Below are 20,130 nucleotides of genomic sequence, written 5' to 3'. Positions count from 1 at the left end.
TTGAACTTCTTCCATTTTATAATAATTGTGCCAACAGTTGTTGCCTTCTCACCAAGCTGCTTGCCTATTGTCCTGTAGCCCATCCCAGCCTTGTGCAGGTCTACAGTTTTATCCCTGATGTCCTTACACAGCTCTCTGGTCTTGGCCATTGTGGAGAGGTTGGAGACTGTTTGAATGAGTGTATGGACAGGTGTCTTTTATACAGGTAATGAGTTCAAACAGGTGCAGTTAATACAGGTAATGAGTGGAGAACAGGAGGGCTTCTTAAAGAAAAACGAACAGGTCTGTGAGACATGGAAATCTTACTGGTTGGTAGGTGATCAAATACTTATGTCATGCAATGATTTTCTGGATTTTTGTTTTAGATTCCATCTCTCACAGTTGAAGTGTACCTATGATAAAAATTACAGACCTCTACATGCTTTGTAAGTAGGAAAACCTGCAAAATCGGCAGTGTATCAAATACTTGTTCTCCCCACTGTATGTGAGTGCCGAGGGCAGAGTCAATAACCACCAGACCACCATGGCCACGTCTCTGTTACATAGTATCCAGTGAGAACACAATCCACTTATCAAAATGAGATGAATCAACATTCTATTAGGTCAATTTGGCCAATGCATTTCATTGATTGAATCTATAAATAGCCCGACTGCAATGGAAATATGTCTAATGGAAATGAATGGAGGCAATGGCATACGTAATACGGGGAGAAAATCCATCCACAGTCCCGGCTAATGCCCTCTAAACCTCTCCTCTGACTAAGAGCATAGAGATGTATAAACACAACATGATACTAGAACACACACCACTAGAACAAAATATTTTCACTAAACGAAAACAATGAATAAACAAGGCATTTCTTTTAATCTGAGAATTGCATACACAGAGTATACTAAACATTAGGAATACCTTCCTAATATTGATTTGCACCCCTTCTGTCAAGTTGGCTGGATGTCCTGTAGGTGGTGGACCATTCTTGATATAATTCTTCTTTAACCTGTCTCCTCCCCTTCATCTACACTGATTGAAGTGGATTTAACAAGTGACATCAATAATGGATCATAGCTTCCACCTGGTCAGTCTATGTCATGGAAAGAGCAGGTGTTCATAATGTTTTGTATACTCAGTGTACATGCGCTTCACAATTACATGCTTGGCTGTGTAAAATTCTCACTCCCTCAAAATGTTGCATAGAGCTATGGTTGCCAAGGCGTCTCCCATAACAGAACACACTGTCTACTTAACCACACATTGTGGTCTACTCCGGACACTACTAGCAGAAAATGTATTTACCCCTCCCCCTTCCCCTGCCATCCAGCCCCCTGCCCAGGCCAGGAAAGGGAGAGGGGGAGATAAGCGAAGGGAGCAGCAGGGAGAATGAGATAACAGCCCATTGGAGTACCAGGGCGTCCATTAAAAGGAGAGTCAAGCTGGACCCCCCTAATAACACGCTGGTAAGAAGAAACACTAACGACATGGTAATCACTCTCCTTTTGAGTGTGTGTGTGTGTGTGTGTGTGTGTGTTATGAGATTGTTTGTGAGTATATATGATTGAGAGAGTGTGTGTGATATGAGTGTGTGTGAGAGAGTGTGTGTGATATGAGTGTGTGTGAGAGAATGCTAGAGAGTGTCTGTGATGTGGGAGTATGTGTGAGCATACAAGTAAGAGATTGTTAGCTTGGTCACACTGGACCCTGGCAAGCTTAGGGCCCAATTCCGATTTATTAAATTACACCTTTCTTACACACGCCTTTCCTACACACTTCTCAGTAGTTGGTATTCAGACTTACCTTATGAAGGTGTGTAACGGGCTTTGCAGGCGTGGTTCCCTTGTGTTCACTGAATAATACCTTTAACCGCTGAAAACCTTTCCACTTGGTGGCCAACAGATTTTTCCTTTCAATAGGGTTTTCAGTAAATGTATCTTAAGACATCCCTTCAAATACGGTGTACCTAGTAGTTTGAATTTTGTCATCAGACTCAATAGAATATCTTGAGAGAACGGGTTCACAATATTAGGGATCAATGAAAGAAATACGGTGTACCTAGTAGTTTGAATTTTGTCATCAGACTCAATAGAATATCTTGAGAGAACGGGTTCACAATATTAGGGATCAATGAAAGAAATACGGTGTACCTAGTAGTTTGAATTTTGTCATCAGACTCAATAGAATATCTTGAGAGAACGGGTTCACAATATTAGGGATCAATGAAAGAAATACGGTGTACCTAGTAGTTTGAATTTTGTCATCAGACTCAATAGAATATCTTGAGAGAACGGGTTCACAATATTAGGGATCAATGAAAGAAATACGGTGTACCTAGTAGTTTGAATTTTGTCATCAGACTCAATAGAATATCTTGAGAGAACGGGTTCACAATATTAGGGATCAATGAAAGAAATACGGTGTACCTAGTAGTTTGAATTTTGTCATCAGACTCAATAGAATATCTTGAGAGAACGGGTTCACAATATTAGGGATCAATGAAAGAAATACGGTGTACCTAGTAGTTTGAATTTTGTCATCAGACTCAATAGAATATCTTGAGAGAACGGGTTCACAATATTAGGGATCAATGAAAGAAATACGGTGTACCTAGTAGTTTGAATTTTGTCATCAGACTCAATAGAATATCTTGAGAGAACGGGTTCACAATATTAGGGATCAATGAAAGAAATACGGTGTACCTAGTAGTTTGAATTTTGTCATCAGACTCAATAGAATATCTTGAGAGAACGGGTTCACAATATTAGGGATCAATGAAAGAAATACGGTGTACCTAGTAGTTTGAATTTTGTCATCAGACTCAATAGAATATCTTGAGAGAACGGGTTCACAATATTAGGGATCAATGAAAGAAAGCCATCTATAATATAGATAGATTTAAAAATACTCTGATTGTGTAGATTATTTAAGGGTAGCAATGTATTTTACAGGTTTGCCTAGCATGTACACACGGAAGAAAGAAAGCGGTGGTTTGATTCAGTCAGAAAATTGCTACATTCAGATCTTTAACCCCATGGTAATGTTGGAAGATTAGTTTACATTGAATTACAATAGGCTGTACCCTCATCTATTGCCTGCACTAACTAACTGTGTGATGACACAGCCAAGTAGTGTCATTCGTCAGGTTCAAACTGTTACGGCTTGGTCTGCGCTCCGCTCCATAACCATTTAATGAACCTACATGTCTTTTCTCTGTATTACCAACTCTTACTAATGATCCTGAGCAACAACCACATGGCCATGACCGAATTCACAGAGAAAGCAAATTAAGGTAAACAAAACAATGTAATTAAATGGAATGATAACACAGGCTATACTAACTAAAGGGAACTAGCAATACATTGGCAGTTTAATATGGGTAGTTATTAGGCCTAGTGACGGTCGATACTGATAGTGGCTAATATTTAACATGATAGAAATAGTAAACAGAGAATGTCGGGGTGGCCTATAATTAAGACAATTGAGAGTGCCGATCCCTGCAAGTTAAAAGGCCATACAATTAAAATTCTGCAGAATGGAACAACATTTCAAAACACTTTACTGTGGGAAAGTTAATACGATTACATATGACTGGTTTATCATTTGCCTCCTGTGATTTATGAGGTAAATATATCTAAAACAAGTGTCACTTATATTTACAATTCCTTTAACCAAACAGATTACTAATTTCCCTAGCTGTTATCAATAGCTATTATCAAGTTGTAAATTACAGTGCAATGAGAATGGGGTTATTTCTATCGGAAAAAAGTAGATGCCGACAGGTTCGCTGGACCTTATTCATAGTTTCCTCACGCGTAACGGTGCAGAAATTAGGGAATTACTGTAAATCAAGGTCAGAATACGGCGTATCTAGCTAGACACACCTCTGCCACACCTTAATTTATTCGATCGCCACCCAAAATGAATATCAGGTGAATAGCACGCTATTCCATTGCTTAAGTTCCATTGCTTAAGTTCAAGGTCAGAAACCTCAGAGAAAAATGCATAAACATTTAATTACGTTCCATTTACGCACGCTAAACTCGGGTCGGAATTGGGTCCTTGGTGAATAGGCAAGACATAGCTGAATAGTCGCAAAGAAAAGTGTAAGTGAGTAAGTGTAAAGCATAAGTCTCATCAGCTCATGAAAGCTGAATAAGCTTTTTGTATTTCTCACCGTAAGCCAAGAAATAAACTCGTATGCATTCATGTTGGTACGTAGCCTACTTTCAACAGCCTACTTTCAACAGCAAAACAGTGCAGACACAAAATAAAGCTGTCAATGCTCTAGATAGCACTATTCTAACTACTTCCCCCTTCCCCCCACCAAGCTAGTCCAAACTGACCTTACTGTACCATGGGGGGGCATAAATCACACAGCCCACAGGAAGGTGGTGGAGTGGGGGTGAGGGAGGGCTGCTGTTAGCCTGCACTATAGTTTAGCCACAGGCCCTGTGGTCTGAAGAATAACAAATACATGCAATTTAGCCTGGTGACTGCAAACACACACAGGCAGTTAGGCAGCCCTCAGTCACCACAAAGCCACATAACACCAGGGGCATGCAGGGTCAGACCTCGACATGGGCCCCCGGCCTTAATGTTATTAAGAGCTACTGCCTGGACTGGCATGGCTGCCACACTCACTAGTGTTACCAGCCTAACAACCTTCATTCACTTTCAAGGTTGCTTGATCGAATCCCTGAGCAGACAAGGTAAAAATCTGTCTTCTGCCCCTGAGCAAGGCAGTTAACCCACTGCTCCTCGGGCGCCGAAGAAATGGATGTCGATTACGGCAGCCCCCGCACCTCTCTGATTCAGAGGGGTTGGGTTAAATGCAGAAGACACATTTCAGTTGAATGCATTAATTTGTATCCCCCTTCCCCTCTACCCTACATACACTCCCCCCCCCCCCTCTCTCTCACACACACACTCCTCTCTCCCTCGCTACTCAAGCCAACCTCTGCTAAAGAGAGTGAGCTAAAGGACGATGCTGGACCTTTTCCATGAGCTCGTCTGACTGATAAGCCTCTTAAAAGCTTCCGTTGCCCATGCAGAGGCACTCTCTATCCTGGCGCTACAGGAAATCACAGAGGCCTGCTGTTTACCAGAACTCCATGTTTCTCTTTTGTATCTCTCCAACTACAGAGCTGACTGTTCATAATTCAGTGAAATGTAATGTCATGGGACAGGGTTAGACCTGATGATTTCATACATGGGGTCAGTGGCGTAAGTCAATTCTTGTGAAAGGCTATTTACGACCAGTTATCGCTTTCTTTTTAACCGAGGAGGGAAACAAACATTTTCCATTTCGTAGAAACGTGGGAGAATAACAAACTACGCATATTTCAAGCTTGAACTCCCACAAGCTGTGACTGTTCACCCAAAGGCAAGGCTCTTGCTCTCTCGCTAGCTTGCTTACTGGGAAGCGATCATTTCCCATTTCTTGAGGCTTGACTCACGAGACAATTTGCTCTGAATGATTAACTTACACCAGGGATAATGTTGTGGAGCATGGGCCGCTAACGCTAGGATAAAGAGCTAGGCTAAAGTGGTGGACTAAAGCACTAGCAGAGAACCATGCTAACACAGAACATTCACGAAACATTACCTAAAGGTTCTCCCTTGGTTATTTGACAAATAACTTAACCAGATTGTTATTGGAACCAACATTTGTTAGCTGGGAACATGGAGGCCCCTACCTGATAGAGAGAGTAAAATCTCCCGGGTTGCTCTTGCTCGGCCGGGCTAGGAAACTGCCATGGACCCCCCGGGTCAAGAGGAGCTGCTCTGCCTCGATTCCGGTGATGTTGGGGTGGAACCACCTGGAAGAACAGAGAGAGAGAGAATAGTTGAGCACAAACGCCAAATCCAGAGTCACTGCGCCAGAAACAGTGTTTCTCAATGTACCTGATTCAAATGATCAACCAGTTGAATCAGGTGTGTTACTGCTGGGCTAAAAAGAAACAGGGGCCCCTCCAGGAGCTCACTCATCAATCAATCGATCATTTCCCAGTAAAATATTCAGTTTGGTGACACTAGTCAGAAACACATAAACCATAAGAGTTAATCTTTTGGAGAGCAGAACCCAAAACTACAAATGAGGTTTGAGTAGTTAGCTAAGTAACTTTGGTCAACAAATGTGGCTCACCTTTAAGCCTGCCCTGGGCCAAGTTAACTCCATTTATCTTGAATGAAGTGTCTGAGATGTGGGTTTGCTTCCTCTTGCAATGATTGTCATCCCCTTGTTAATTGAGTCATTTGAGGAAGATGACTGATTCAATATTTTGTTAATCAAATGTTTTTTTGTGTACATTTGTTTAAAAAAGTATTACACAATTAGTGATTTGTTTTGTTTTCCAAATTGTACATTTTTCATGCAATTCTATTTTGAAATTTGCAAAATGCAAACTGACAGCCGCAACCAACCATAGACATTTAATCCATAGATGGCAGTTCCCATTCCATTTAAAAGAGCATTATGTAGATGTTTTTGTAAGGGTCCAGCCCAGCACTGGTTGCAGATACGGGTGGCAAACGTTTAGCCAAGTGACAAAATGATGAGGCTTAGGGAAAGACCAGAGTAAATATCGGTAACTATTTGAATCGCTGAAGAGAAGTTATGGCCCTAAAAGGGCTGAAGTCTGATGCAGAGATGGCCTGTTTTCTGCTTGACAGATAACGTTACCAAGACGTTGCATCAGCTACAGGAGATAGCTAGTGTTAGCTATGAATGGAGAATCTGGGTTAGCTTTATGCTATCTAAATTATATGGCTGTCTTGATAAATTACTATGGTGTACATGGTATTTATGATCTAAGACCAGTCAGGATATTGACATAAACATGTGTATTTGATAGTCATGATCATTTAGAACCTATTTACATTTACATTGCTGAATTTTTGTTGTTGTGTGTTGATGGCTAGCTAACATTTCTTGTGCATTTCTCTAATGGCGCTTGGCTGTACCGAAAGTAGCTGTAATGGTGCTTGGCAGTATAGTTGCCTCGTCTTTTTGAGACTTCCAAGTGACTATCGCTATTACAGAACATTACTGAAACAATGCTAGCTAGCTAGTTAACATTATGTAGCTTGGTAGAGAGTTGACAAGCAAGCTCACGAGCTAGGTTTTATGACATACATTAGCAAGCTAGATATGTGATATAATAATGGGACATGCGTGAAATAAAAATGTAATTTCTCATGTTCTAGTTATGAAAAGGCCCCACCACAATCCACTCCAAGGGAAGAGTTACCTCTGCCTGCTTTATCAAGCATTGGAGTGGCATCCAGCACCACACTGTCAGATAGCAAAGAACACATGCTTAATTTAGGAGAATAGCTAGATACCTTTTTCCTATTCCTTTCAATGATGGGTAGTGTGAACTTTGTGTGCATCATTTATGGTTGGTTTCTGTGTACCTCTCTTTGAGCCTGCCTTCTTTGAGTAGCCTATGTGTAGGTTTATCTCTCTGCTACTGTCATGTCTCACTCTCTAGTAGTCAAAATGTTTGCCAGTAATGAAGATACTATATTCTTGGAGTATAACCAACTGTCTTTTCTAAAGGGGGGATGAGTTTCTGAAGTAGCCTGGAGTTGTTGATCTAGATGGGAGCACCATAGAGGCAACAAAAGGCGAAAACAGGCAACAAGGTTTTTTCCGTTAACTATTCCAAAACATTATCACCCTATATGTGTATTGCCAATACTGTACAGATCTTATTCAGTGAATTTACATTTTTTGTAATGTTCTATCACTTCTATTTATCCTGATGAATATGAGCATCTCCGAAGAGACCATAGAAGTAAATGAAGAGGTCAATGACCTCATGTAAGACTGTTCTTAATATTTGTGATATGCTAGTGTATTTACTTTTGTTTGTATTTCTAATTTATCATTACAAAGTACATTTGGAAAGTATTGACTTTTTCCACATTTTCTAAAATGGATTAAATTGTTGTTTTTTCTCATCAATCAACACAATACCACGTAATGGAATAGCAGAAATACGTTTAGAATTTTGTTGCAAATGTATGAAAGACAAAAGGATTCAGACCCTTTACTTTGTACATGTACTTTGTTGAAGAACCTTTGGCACTGATCACAGCCTTGAGTATTCTTGGCTATGACACTACAAGTTTGCCACACCTGTACAGTCGTGGCCAAAAGTTTTGAGAATGACACAAATATTAATTTTCACAAAGTCTGCTGCCTCAGTTTGTATGATGGCAATTTGCATATACTCCAGAATGTTATGAAGTGTGATCAGATGAATTGCAATTAATTGCAAAGTCCCTCTTTGCCATGCAAATGAATTGAATCCTAAAACATTTCCACTGCATTTCAGCCATGCCACAAAAGGACCAGCTGACATCATGTCAGTGATTCTCAGTGATTCTCTCGTTAACACAGGTGTGAGTGTTGACTAGGACAAGACTGGAGATCACTCTCTCATGCTGATTGAGTTTGAATAACAGACTGGAAGCTTCAAAAGGAGGGTGGTGCTTGAAATCATTGTTCTTCCTCTGTCAACCATGATTACCTGCAAGGAAACAGGTGCTGTCATCATTGCTTTGCACAAAAAGGGCTTCACAGGCAAGGATATTGCTGCCAGTAAGATTGCACTTAAATCAACCATTTCTCAGATGATCAAGAACTTCAAGGAGAGCAGTTAAATTGTTGAGAAGAAGGCTTCAAGGCGACCAAGAAAGTCCAGCAAGCACAGGACCGTTTCCTAAAGTTGATTCAGCTGCGGGATCAGGGCACCACCAGTACAGAGCTTGCTCAGGAATGGCAGCAGGCAGGTGTGAGTGTATATGCACGCACAGTGAGGCAAATACTTTTGGAGGATGGCCTGGAGTCTAGAAGGGCAGCAAAGAAGCCACTTCTCTCCAGGAAAAACATCAGGGACAGACTGATATTCTGCAAAAGGTACAGGGATTGGACTGCTGAGGACTGGGGTAAAGTCATTTTCTCTGATGAATCCCCTTTTCCGATTGTTTGGGGCATCCGTAAAAAAGCTTGTCCGGAGAAGACAAGGTGAGCGCTACCTTCAGTCCTGTGTCATGCCAACAGTAAAGCATCCTGAGACCATTCATGTGTGGGGTTGCTTCTCAGCCAAGGGAGTGGGCCCACTCACAATTTTGCCTAAGAACACAGCCATGAATAAAGAATGGTACCAACACATCCTCTGAGAGCAACTTCTCCCAACCATCCAGGAACAGTTTGGTGACGAACAATGCCTTTTGCATGATGGAGCACCTTGCCATAAGGCAAAAGTGATAACTAAGTGGCTCGGGGAACAACACATCAATATTTTGGGTCCATGGCCAGGAAACTCCCCAGACCTTAATCCCATTGAGAATTTATGGTCAATCCTCAAGAAGCGGGTGGACAAACAAAAACCCACAAATTCTGACAAACTCCAAGCATTAATCATGCACAAATGGGCTGCCATCAGTCAGGATGTGGCCCAGAAGTTAATTGACAGCATGCCAGGGAAGATTGCAGAGGTCTTGAAAAAGAAGGGACAGCACTGCAAATATTGACTCTTTTCATCAACTTCATGTAATTGTCAATACAAGCCATTGACACTTATGAAATGCTTGTCATTATACTTCAGTATTCCATAGTAACATCTGACAAAAATATCTAAAGACACTGAAGCAGGAAACTTTGGCCACGACTGTATTTGGGAAGATCCTCCCATTCTTCTCTGCAGATCCTCTCAAGCTCTGTGAGGTGGGGAGTGAGTGTCGCTGCACAGCGATTTTCAGGTCTCTCCACAGATGTTGGATCGTGTTCAAGGCCGTGCTTTGGCAGGGCCACTCAAGGACATTCAGAGACTTGTCCCGAAGCCACTCCTGCACTGTCTTGTCTGTGTGCTTAGGGTCGTTGTCCTGTTGGAAGGTGAACCTTCGCCCCAGTCTGAGGTCCTGACCAGGTCGTCATCAAGGATCTCTCTACTTTGCTCCATTCATCGAGACGAGTCTCCCTGCCGCTGAAAAATGATGGTGCCAGGTTCTCTCTTGACGTGACGCTTAGCATTAAGGCCAAAGAGGTCAATCTTAGTTTCATCAGACCAGAGAATGTTGTTTCATCGTCTGAGAGTCTTTTAGGTGCCTTTTAGCAAACTCCAAGCGGGCTGTCATGTGCCTTTTACTGAGGAGTGGCTTCCATCTGGCCACTCTACCATAAAGGCCTGATTGGTGGAGTGCTGCAGAGATGGTTGGCGATCTGGAAGGTTCTCCCATTACCACAGAGGAACTCTAGAGCTCTATCAGAGTGACCATCGGGTTCTTGGTCACTTCCCTGCTCAGTTTGTCCAGACGGCCAGCTCCAGGAAGAGACAATATTACACGGCTAAGGGCTGTTCTTATGGCTACAGCCCTTAGCCCTGGTAATTTGGCCATTTACCACAACCCCCTGAGGTGCCTTATTATTATTGTAAACAGGTTACCAACTTTATTAGAGCAGTACAGATGTAGCATGAGATGCACATGTTTTGTCATACCCGTGGTATTCAGTTGAAGTCGGAAGTTTACATACACTTAGGTTGGAGTCATTAAAACTTGTTTTTCAACCACTCCACAAATATCTTGTTAACAAACTATAGTTTTGGCAAGTCGGTTCGGACATCCACTTTGTGCATGACGCAAGTTATTTTTCCAACAATTGTTTACAGACAGATTATTTCACTTATCATTCACGGTATCACAATTCCAGTGGGTCAGAAATGTATATTTACTAAATTGACTGTGCCTTTATACAGCTTAGATAATTCCAGAAACTGATATAATGGATTTAGAAGCTTCTGATAGGCTAATTGACATAATTTGAGTCAATTGCAGGTGTACCTGTGGATGTATTTCAAGGCCTACCTTCAAACTCAGTGCCTCTTTCCCTGAGGAAGGCACAGTGATGCCGAAACATTGGTAAATACGCATTAAATTGCTGGGAGATTGTACATGGAATGAGCGACTTTCTTGAGTTAGATTTATAGTTTATTGCCGTTAGTCAGCACCTCTACACAAACTATTATTCTGTTTTTTATGTATTTCAAGACCTACAAACTCTGTGCCTCTTTGCTTGACATCATGGAAAAAATTGTAGACCTCCACAAGTCTGGTTAATACTTGGGAGCAATTTCCAAATGCCTGAAGGTACCACGCTCATCTGTACAAACAATAGTACTCAAGTATAAACACCATGAGACCACGCAGCCATCATACCGCTCAGGAAGGAGACGAGTTCTGTCTCCTAGAGATGAAAGTACTTTGGTGTGAAAAGTGCAAATCAATCCCAAAACAACAGCAAAGGACCTTGTGAAGATGGTACAAACAGGTACAAAAGTATCTATATCCACAGTAAAACAAGTCCTATATCGACATAACCTGAAAGGCCGCTCAGCAAAGACGATGCCAATGCTCCAAAACCACCATAAAAAAGCCAGACTACGGTTTTCAATTGCACATGGGGACAAAGATCATACTTTTATGAGAAATGTTCTCTGATGAAACTGTTTGGCCATAATGACCTTTGTTATGTTAGGAGGAAAAAGAGGGAGAGGCTTGCAAGCCCGAAGAACACCATCCCAATTGTGAAGCACGGGGGTGGCAGCATCATGTTGTGGGGGTGCTTTGCAGCAGGAGGGACTGGTGCACTTCACAAAACAGATGGTATCATGAGGGAGGACAATTATGTGGATCTATAAAAGCAACATCTCAAGACATCACTCAGGAAGTTAAAGCTTGGTCACAAATGGGTCTTCCAAATGGACAATGACCCCAAGCATACTTCCAAAGTTGTGGCAAAATGGCTTAAGGACAACAAAGTTAAGGTATTGGTAGTGGCCATCACAAAGCCCTCAATGCCATAGAAAATGTGTGGGCAGAACTGAAAAAGCGTGTGCGAGCAAGGAGGCCTGCAAACCTGACTCAGTTATCTACACCAGCTCTGTCAGGAGGAATGGGCCAACATTAACCCAACTTATTGTGGGAAGCTTGTGGAAGGCTACCCGAAATGTTTGATCCAGGTTAAACCATTTAAAGGCAATGCTACCAAATACTAATTGAGTGTATGCAAACTTCTGATCCACTGGGAATGTGATGAAAGAAATAAAAGCTGAAAATTCTCTCTACTATTATTCTGACATTTCACATTCTTAAAATAAAGTGGTGATCCTAACTGACCTAAGACAGGGATTTTTACTAGGATTAAATGTCAGGAATTGTGTGATGTTCTGGATTTTTGTTTTAGATTCCGTCTCTCACAGTTGAAGTGTACAGTACCTATGATAAAAATTACAGACCTCTACATGCTTTATAAGTAGGAAAACCTGCAAAATCGGCAGTGTATCAAATACTTGTTCTCCCCACTGTACACCTGTTCTGAGAGGCCCCATAGTCTGCAACACCACAAAGCAAGGGGCACCACCAAGCAAGCGGCACCATGAAGACCAACGAGCTCTCCAAACAGGTCAGGGACAAAGTTGTGGAGAAGTACAGATCAGGGTTGGGTTATAAAAAAAATATCAAAACATTGAACATCCCACGGTGCACCATTAAATCCATTATTAAAAAATGGAAAGAATATGGCACAACAACAAACCTGCCAAGAGACCAAAACTCACAGACCAGGCAAGGAGGGCATTAACCAGAGAGGCAACAAAGAGACCAAAGATAACCCTGAAAGAGCTACAAAGCTCCACAGCAGAGACTGGAGTATCTGTTCATAGGACCACTAAGCCGTACACTCCACAGAGCTGGGCTATATGGAAGAGTTGCCAGAAAAAAGCCATTGCTTTAAGAAAAAAATAGGTGAACACATTTGGTGTTCCCCAAAAGGCATGTGAGAGACCAAACATATGGAAGAAGGTACTCTGTCAAATGAGACACACATGTAGCTTTTTGGCCATGCTATGTCTGGCGCAAACCCAACACCCTTCATCACCCTGAGAACACCATCCCCACAGTGAAGCATGGTGGTGGCAGCATCATGCTGTGGGGACGTTTTCATCGGCAGGCAGGGACTGGGAAACTGGTCAGAATTGAAGGAATGGTGGATGGTGCTAAATACACGGAAATTCTTGAGGGAAACCTGTTTCAGTCTTCCAGAGATTTGAGACTGGGACGGAGGTTCACCTTCCAGCAGGACAATGACCATAAGCATACTGCTAAAGCAACACTCAAGTGGTTTAAGGGGAAACATTTACATGTCTTGGAATGGCCTAGTCTAAGCCCAGACCTCAATTCAATTGAGAATCTGTGGTATGACTTAAAAATGGCTGTACACCAGCGTAACCCATCCAACTAGAAGGAGCTGGAGTAGTTTTACCTTGAAGATTGGGCAAAAATCCCAGTGGCTAGATGTGCCAAGCTTATAGAGACATACCCTAAGAGACTTACAGCTGTAATTGCTGCAAAAGGTGGCTCTACAAAGTATTGGCTTCAGGGGGTGAATAGTTTATGCACGCTCAAGTTCAGTTTTTTTGTCTTAATTCTCGTTTGATTCACAATGAAAATATGTTGCATCTTCAAAGTGTTAGGTATTGTTGTGTACATCAAATGATACAACCCCGCCAAAATCTATTTTCATTCCAGGTTGTAAGGCTACAAAATAGGAATAATGCCAAGAGGGTGAATACTTTCGCAAGCCACTGCGTAATCAAAATTTCCCAGAAAGCATGTAGTTCTTGGCTCAGACAGTTTAGTAGTGTGGGCTCAATAGCATCTCATTAGTTTGCAAGATCTTGAGAATCAGCTGTACATGTGATAGAAGAGTGCACTGTACATGTGATGGAAGTTTAACCAAAATATGCCACAATACCTAGAATTGCTACTGTTATAAGCTAACTTTTTCTTGATGAATTTAAGCTAAATTCTTAATATGGTATTTTCTGTAAAATTCTAGAACCAATTTACCTGCATAGACCTGGCACAAGTCATTGGTGGGGTGATATTTGAACCGTACAATTATGTTAATGGAAACCAATTTTCAATATATATATATGTCTAAAATAGTGCATTTTTAAACTTTATGTCCAAAAAAAGCTAATATGCAAACAAACTCATGTAAAAATATTATTTATTCAAGAACACTTTCAGATGTATAAATAAAATCGGACATTTTCCCATTTAAACTTTGTTGTGTCGGGAGAAAGTGCAGTGATGACACTTTTGGGAGAGAAATAAACAACCTTTAGAATCTTTGATATGTGTGTGTGCCCAGTAAGAAGGTTCTTGATGTCTTGAAGATGCACCTGGCAGGTGTTTGTGTTCAAAATGCAAACTGAGGGAGAGCTTGTGTTCTGTTCACAGCAAGTGACATGATGCCATATTAATGTCATGCCAATAAGTGTCTGGCAACGGATACTCTTTGGGCATAACGTTAGTATGTCATCATGCCAAACGCTTTGAGAATCCTAGCGCCCAGGGTGGAACCCAGTGTACTGTGAATGGGGATCAGGGAAAGTAGTGTCCCTGATTCTCCAAACACAGAGACTGGGGATGACAACTCGGCTTCCTGCACCAAGGGAACAAAGCTGCCACATCACAAACTGTGTAGACAGCATGTCGGTACTCCCGGGTGTCATCTCCAGCCTCTGCTGCATCAGCTACTGCCAACACTATGCCGCCTGTGCAAACGTAAATATCCGTTGTCTAGGCAGTAATGTGGCAGCTGGATTACACTGAGGTCTGGTCCCAGACCACAACACTTCCTCTCTCTCTCTGTCTGTAGGCATCTCCCCGTGGTTGTTTGAGTTGTTTGTTTGAAAATAGCCTAACTGGTGTTGTAATAAGCCAAGCGTCCACGATGTGAGAGAAATCTCCTTTAAGACTGGCAGCCATGGCTAGTGTACACATGAGTTTAACAGTCAAATTGCCAGGGTTAGAGGTTCCAAAACTCTATGGATTGTATGCCTATAGCCACAACGCAATAAGCTGTTCCACAGATAGAAGAAGGAGCGATTGTCACACCCTGACCATAGTTTGCTTTGTATGTTTCTATGTTTTGTTTGGTCAGGGTGTGATCTGAGTGGGCATTCTATGTTGGATGTCTAGTTTGTCTGTTTCTGTGTTTGGGCCTGATATGGTTCTCAATCAGAGGCAGGTGTTAGTCATTGTCTCTGATTGGGAACCATATTTAGGTAGCCTGTTTTGTGTTTTTGTGGGTGGTTGTTTCCTGTCTTTGTGTTTGTTGCACCAGATAGGGCTGTTTTGGTTGTGCCACGTTTATTGTTTTGTAATATGTTGAGTTTTCCTATTATTAAAAAAACATGAACTATAACCACGCTGCATTTTGGTCCGCCTCTCCTTCCCAGGAGGAAAGCCGTTACAGCGATAGCAGTGGGGAAAAAGGTGCTTGTGCATTGGTAAGCACACCAAAGACGGCATAAATGATAAGTCATGAAATAAAGATAGCACTTCTAAAAGTCTATTTCAATTTGCAAGAAAACTTTCAGCACAAATGAAAATGTGTCACTGACTCACCCATGGATTGATGTTTCAGCACTGTCTCAATGAAGAGTCTGGCATTCGACTAGCCATGCGCGACATGAATGCACAGTTACAAGCCTACTAGAGTGGGGGGCAGCTGGATGAGCAATATCCACCATCATAGTACAGTTGAAGCCTGATCTGCAAGGTGAAGCTGACCTAGCTTTATAAAAGCCTGAGTTGATCTAGTTTACTTCGTAGTATACCACTCAGAACACCAACGTTTACAGAACTTAAGATAACTGGCAAATGCTTACTTCCTGTGTTATATAACCAAACAGAGAGTAAAACAATTTACTCCACCCAGTTCACATTTGGATAACCATATTGTTCACCATCAACAATTACACATTTGGATGCTACATTGTCCAACAAGAAAATGTACAGAAATACACCACAAGCATAATTGCAAATGATGGCTCTGGTCTGTGCCCTTCTATCACTATCTCCCTTTCTCCATATATCCTAACTATTCTTTCATAAAAATGATGATTTTTTTTATATGATAGGGGATTGTGACTCCTCGTGGTATCAAAAGATCAATAGAGGTCTGAGAACTTCCAACAAAAACAGGTTTTGTGGTTATGTATAAAAAGCCAACATGGAATTATTTTTCTCCTCACCATAACGTATATATTTTTCATAATTATGAGGTTAATATGCTAAATTACTCTGGGTCTAATCTATGACCTATTCGATTCGCAGGGCCCCTTTCTACAAGTGGTTGCTATAGCAAATGGAATTCACTATTGTGGCTTTTTCAAGGCTAGTTAAAGTGTGAACCCATTTGCATTAAGCATAATGAATTGGGTCTACATGAAAAAACAAAAACAACTGCTAACGTTGATGAAGCCTATTGTGATGATGTTGTCTTGAATCAAAAACAGAGCTTGTGGTCAGTGTTGTTGATGCTCAAGGGTGGATTGAGAATTTCCACAAAACACTGTGTTGAATATGTCTGGATACACTCTTGGAGGAATAGAGTGCAATGTTCTGGTATCAGACTTAAAGGCACAATTTGTAGCTTCTTTGTCCACGAGACAGAATGCACCAATGGTTGCTGCTTGAACAAACCATAGAGATAGATAGAGGACTCATTTTTATATCTGTGCCATTATAGTGTCTGTGACAGAATGGGAGCGCTGCCCATGCTAAAAAGTAATTTTGGCCACTAGAGGCCTCTATCATTCTCTATGGAACAAACACACACACACAAACACACACGCATGTCAATGTAATCCAATCAGTGAGACATATATTCACAAAGGCCCACTTCCTGAGTCCTGCCAGGTCAATACATGACTCAAAACAAACTAAAGTTGAGCTGTCAAAATATCAGTAGCCTATGAATATTAAAAAGACAACTGCTGGTATTGCAACACTGTCAGTAGCCTGTTATGCCTTACAACAGCAGAAGCAGAACTTCAAAACCTAGTTCGCTACTTATGTTAAAGAATACCACACTTTTATACAAACGTTTGCAATCTCGATCTGTTGCTTCAGCATCCAAACTATTTAGCTAGGAAAAGCCTGATTATCTAAGAAGCTGCATCCTGATTCTCCACACTTCCCCCAAAGTATACACTTGTACCCCGTCATGGATTTACAGTGATATGTACTGGTGGTGTAAACTACACCAATACTTTCTGAACACCGTTTACAGTTCTTCACTGTTTACCAGTGGAGGCTCCTCAGTGGAGGTAGAGGAGGTCCATCCTCCTCAGTGAATTTCATAAAATAGAAATTGTGAAACATTAAAGTGTTCCTTTTCAGATAAAACAATACTAAATATATTCACGTCACCAAAATAATTTATTAAAACACACTGTTTTGCAATGGTCTGCAGTAGCATCAACAGCACTCTCTGGGGTAGCACCATGGTGTAGCTGGAGGACAGCTACTCTCCGTCCTCCTCTGGGTACATTGACTTCAGCAGAAAACATAGGAACCTCATGGTTCTCACCACCTTCCATTGACTTACAGTACACAGCAATTATGACACCTTCTGGAGGACGTCCTGCAACCTATTAGAGCTATTGCAGCATGAACTGACATGTTTTCCACCCAATCAAAGGATCAGAGAATGAATCTAGTACTGAAAGCATAAGCTACAGCTAGCTAGCACTGCAGTGCATAACATGTGGTGAGTAGTTGACTCAAATAGAAAGACAGTTCTGAACAAATAAATTTCTTAAAAAATGAAGGAGAAGCAAAAGAGAGAGAGAGCGAGAGATATTTTGTTGTATTTTCTTCACTTTCACTTTCTAAGCTAGCGAATGCAGCTAGCTTGTTTAGCCTACTCAAACACCCAGCTAAAACAAAGAGGAATGCAGTGTTAGGTAGCTGACTATGGCTATCCAACACTCTTCCAAGTCAAGGTAAGCCTTTGGTTTTATTCATTTATTGCCACCGGGGCCAGGGGCGCCGCCAGGGATTTTGGGCCCCATGAAAATATATCATATTGGGCCCCACCACCACAGGCCACACCAACCCTGCGCAATTGCTGTAACCACACACCTACAGAAACCAATCGACCCATTCAAAGCTTTAAATAACTTGACATTTGCAGGCTTGCAACTCTCTTGTAGTCCAATATTTACTGTACGATATTTACTGACAGTGAGCTGTGAAAATATAACCCTGTGCAGACATGCATGCAACATTCTGCATACAGTGGAATTCACTATTTGATGCAAGACTGATCCCCTCTATAAGAAATGTGCAAAAGGACATCTTTTACAGTCTAAATGTCATTTTAAAGGTAAAACTCTTGAATGGAGTTGAAAATTCTCTTAACATTAATGAATAACTTAAAATAAATATAAAATAAATATGAACCTCGTCAGTTAAAATAAATTAACATCATCATCTATAGAATGATATAACAAACAAAATAATAAAATCAGCAGCAGATTTTTGAACTAAGTATATATACCAACTAGACAATAAGCAGCTGTAAAAGTGGAAATGGAAAACAAAATGGAAATGAAAAGGCCCGATGGTGGTGCTAGAGGAAAGGTCAAGAGGTCACCCAATCAATAGGTTTCTTCCACTTGGGGTCTTGATTGTGCATAACTAATGTTATGGCAATCCAGCCATTACTTTGAGATGTATCTTGTTCTCAGTCTGTTCTCAGTCTTGTTCTCAGCCTGTGGGCATCAGGTGTGTAGTGATCCAATATCCACAGCCATGCCATTTAACAGTTATCACTGGCCCTTGCTCAGCCTTACTCACCAAGAGCCCAGCGCTGAGCCTTAGTAGCAAATTCACTGATCAAGTCTTTGAAGCCCAGCTTTCTAGCTAACTGACTTTCAATGGAGAGCATGGCAAGACTGCAAAGCCTGTCCTGGGACATAGTGGATCTCAAATAGTTAATCAGTTTTAGCTCACTGAAAGCTCTCTTGCCACCAGCAACAGTCACAGGCAGTGTGCAAAATATATGTAAAGCAATGCACACTTCTCCATAAATGCATCATACAAATTGCAAACAGCTGTTGTGTTGAGCACTGAAGTCCACAAGCGAAGGGAAAAGGGATAAAGTGTGTAGATGCGATAAAGAATTATACAATGAGCAAAGTGGTCATTGTACACCTATTTGGCCGCCTTTCCATGTGTAACTCTGTGTTGTTGTTTGTGTCACACTGCTTTGCTTTATCTTGGCCAGGTTGCAGTTGTAAATGAGAACTTGTTCTCAACTAGCCTACCTGGTTAAATAAAGGTGAAATGTGGCCGCTATGAAAGTGTTTGCGTGTGATCAGGGGTGTATTCATTCTGCCGATTCTGTCAAAACGTTTCTTAAACGGAAGCAAACAGAACAAAACGAGGATAAACGAGCCTGAATTTGTCCAACAGAAACATTTGTTTGCAACTGTTTGGACTAATGATTACACGCTAGATACAGGACAGAGTGTACAAGGTGGAATTGAATGTCTCACTGTCTGTCACCTTGATTACTCGACCTGCGCAACTATCTTGGGAACTTTCATTCTTAGGCTAGGTTGTGATGGGTAAACGGAACATTTGAGAATCTTGCAGTAGCCTAAACCTATCGATGTTACATTGAGCTCATATTATGCTGTAACAGGTCCTGCTCATAAAACCATTATTGTCCTTTCTAATCAGCACCGACCACCACTGCCGTTTCCAATTCACTGTTTCCAACACTCTAGGGGATTCTTTCTTTTGAGGAAATATCAGAGATAAGTGGGGAATTTGGTAAGGGGGGACATGATACGTTTTGACACTGACATTGATAGAATCAGTGAGTCACATAGCACATGTATTTCCAAGGCAAAATATCGCTTCCCCCAGGCTTCACAAAGAATCATGGACAGCGATAAATGCAGTAAATGCAACAATAAGATCTTTTTTTTTATAAAACTCCACACACAATCTTTGCCAGATCAGGCCTCTATGCCATGGCACAAAAGTGAGTATTTGGGTATATTCATGTACATTTGAGTCATTTAGCAGACACTCGTCTCCAGAGAGACTTATAGTATATTTTTTACTAGGTATCAGCAGTCAGTGCTAACAGAGGAGAAACAAGTCAAGTGTTACTTCACAGAAGGCAAGGGAAGGGGTGAGGGGGTTGCTGTGGGATTATATACGATGTAGGGTTTCAAATGTTTTTGGGTAGATGGGCA

At 41.4% G+C, this 20,130-nt stretch overlaps 1 protein-coding gene across 6 annotated transcripts in view; it reads right to left on the bottom strand.

Annotated features, from left to right (window-relative positions):
• The window catches only part of LOC109869218 (tyrosine-protein phosphatase non-receptor type 11), a 115,611-nt gene that overhangs the window by 60,980 nt on the left and 34,501 nt on the right, over positions 1-20,130 (bottom strand). For all 6 annotated transcript variants that reach the window (XM_020459196.2, XM_020459198.2, XM_020459194.2 and 3 more), the window contains exon 2: positions 5,689-5,811. In XM_020459196.2, coding sequence (XP_020314785.1) covers positions 5,689-5,811 — 123 coding nt within the window. The remainder of the gene's footprint in view (positions 1-5,688; positions 5,812-20,130) is intronic.

The sequence above is a fragment of the Oncorhynchus kisutch genome, linkage group LG24, assembly GCF_002021735.2.
Source record: "Oncorhynchus kisutch isolate 150728-3 linkage group LG24, Okis_V2, whole genome shotgun sequence".
In the NCBI taxonomy this organism is placed as follows: Eukaryota; Metazoa; Chordata; class Actinopteri; order Salmoniformes; family Salmonidae; genus Oncorhynchus; species Oncorhynchus kisutch.
This window is presented reverse-complemented; position numbering and strand designations above follow the sequence as displayed.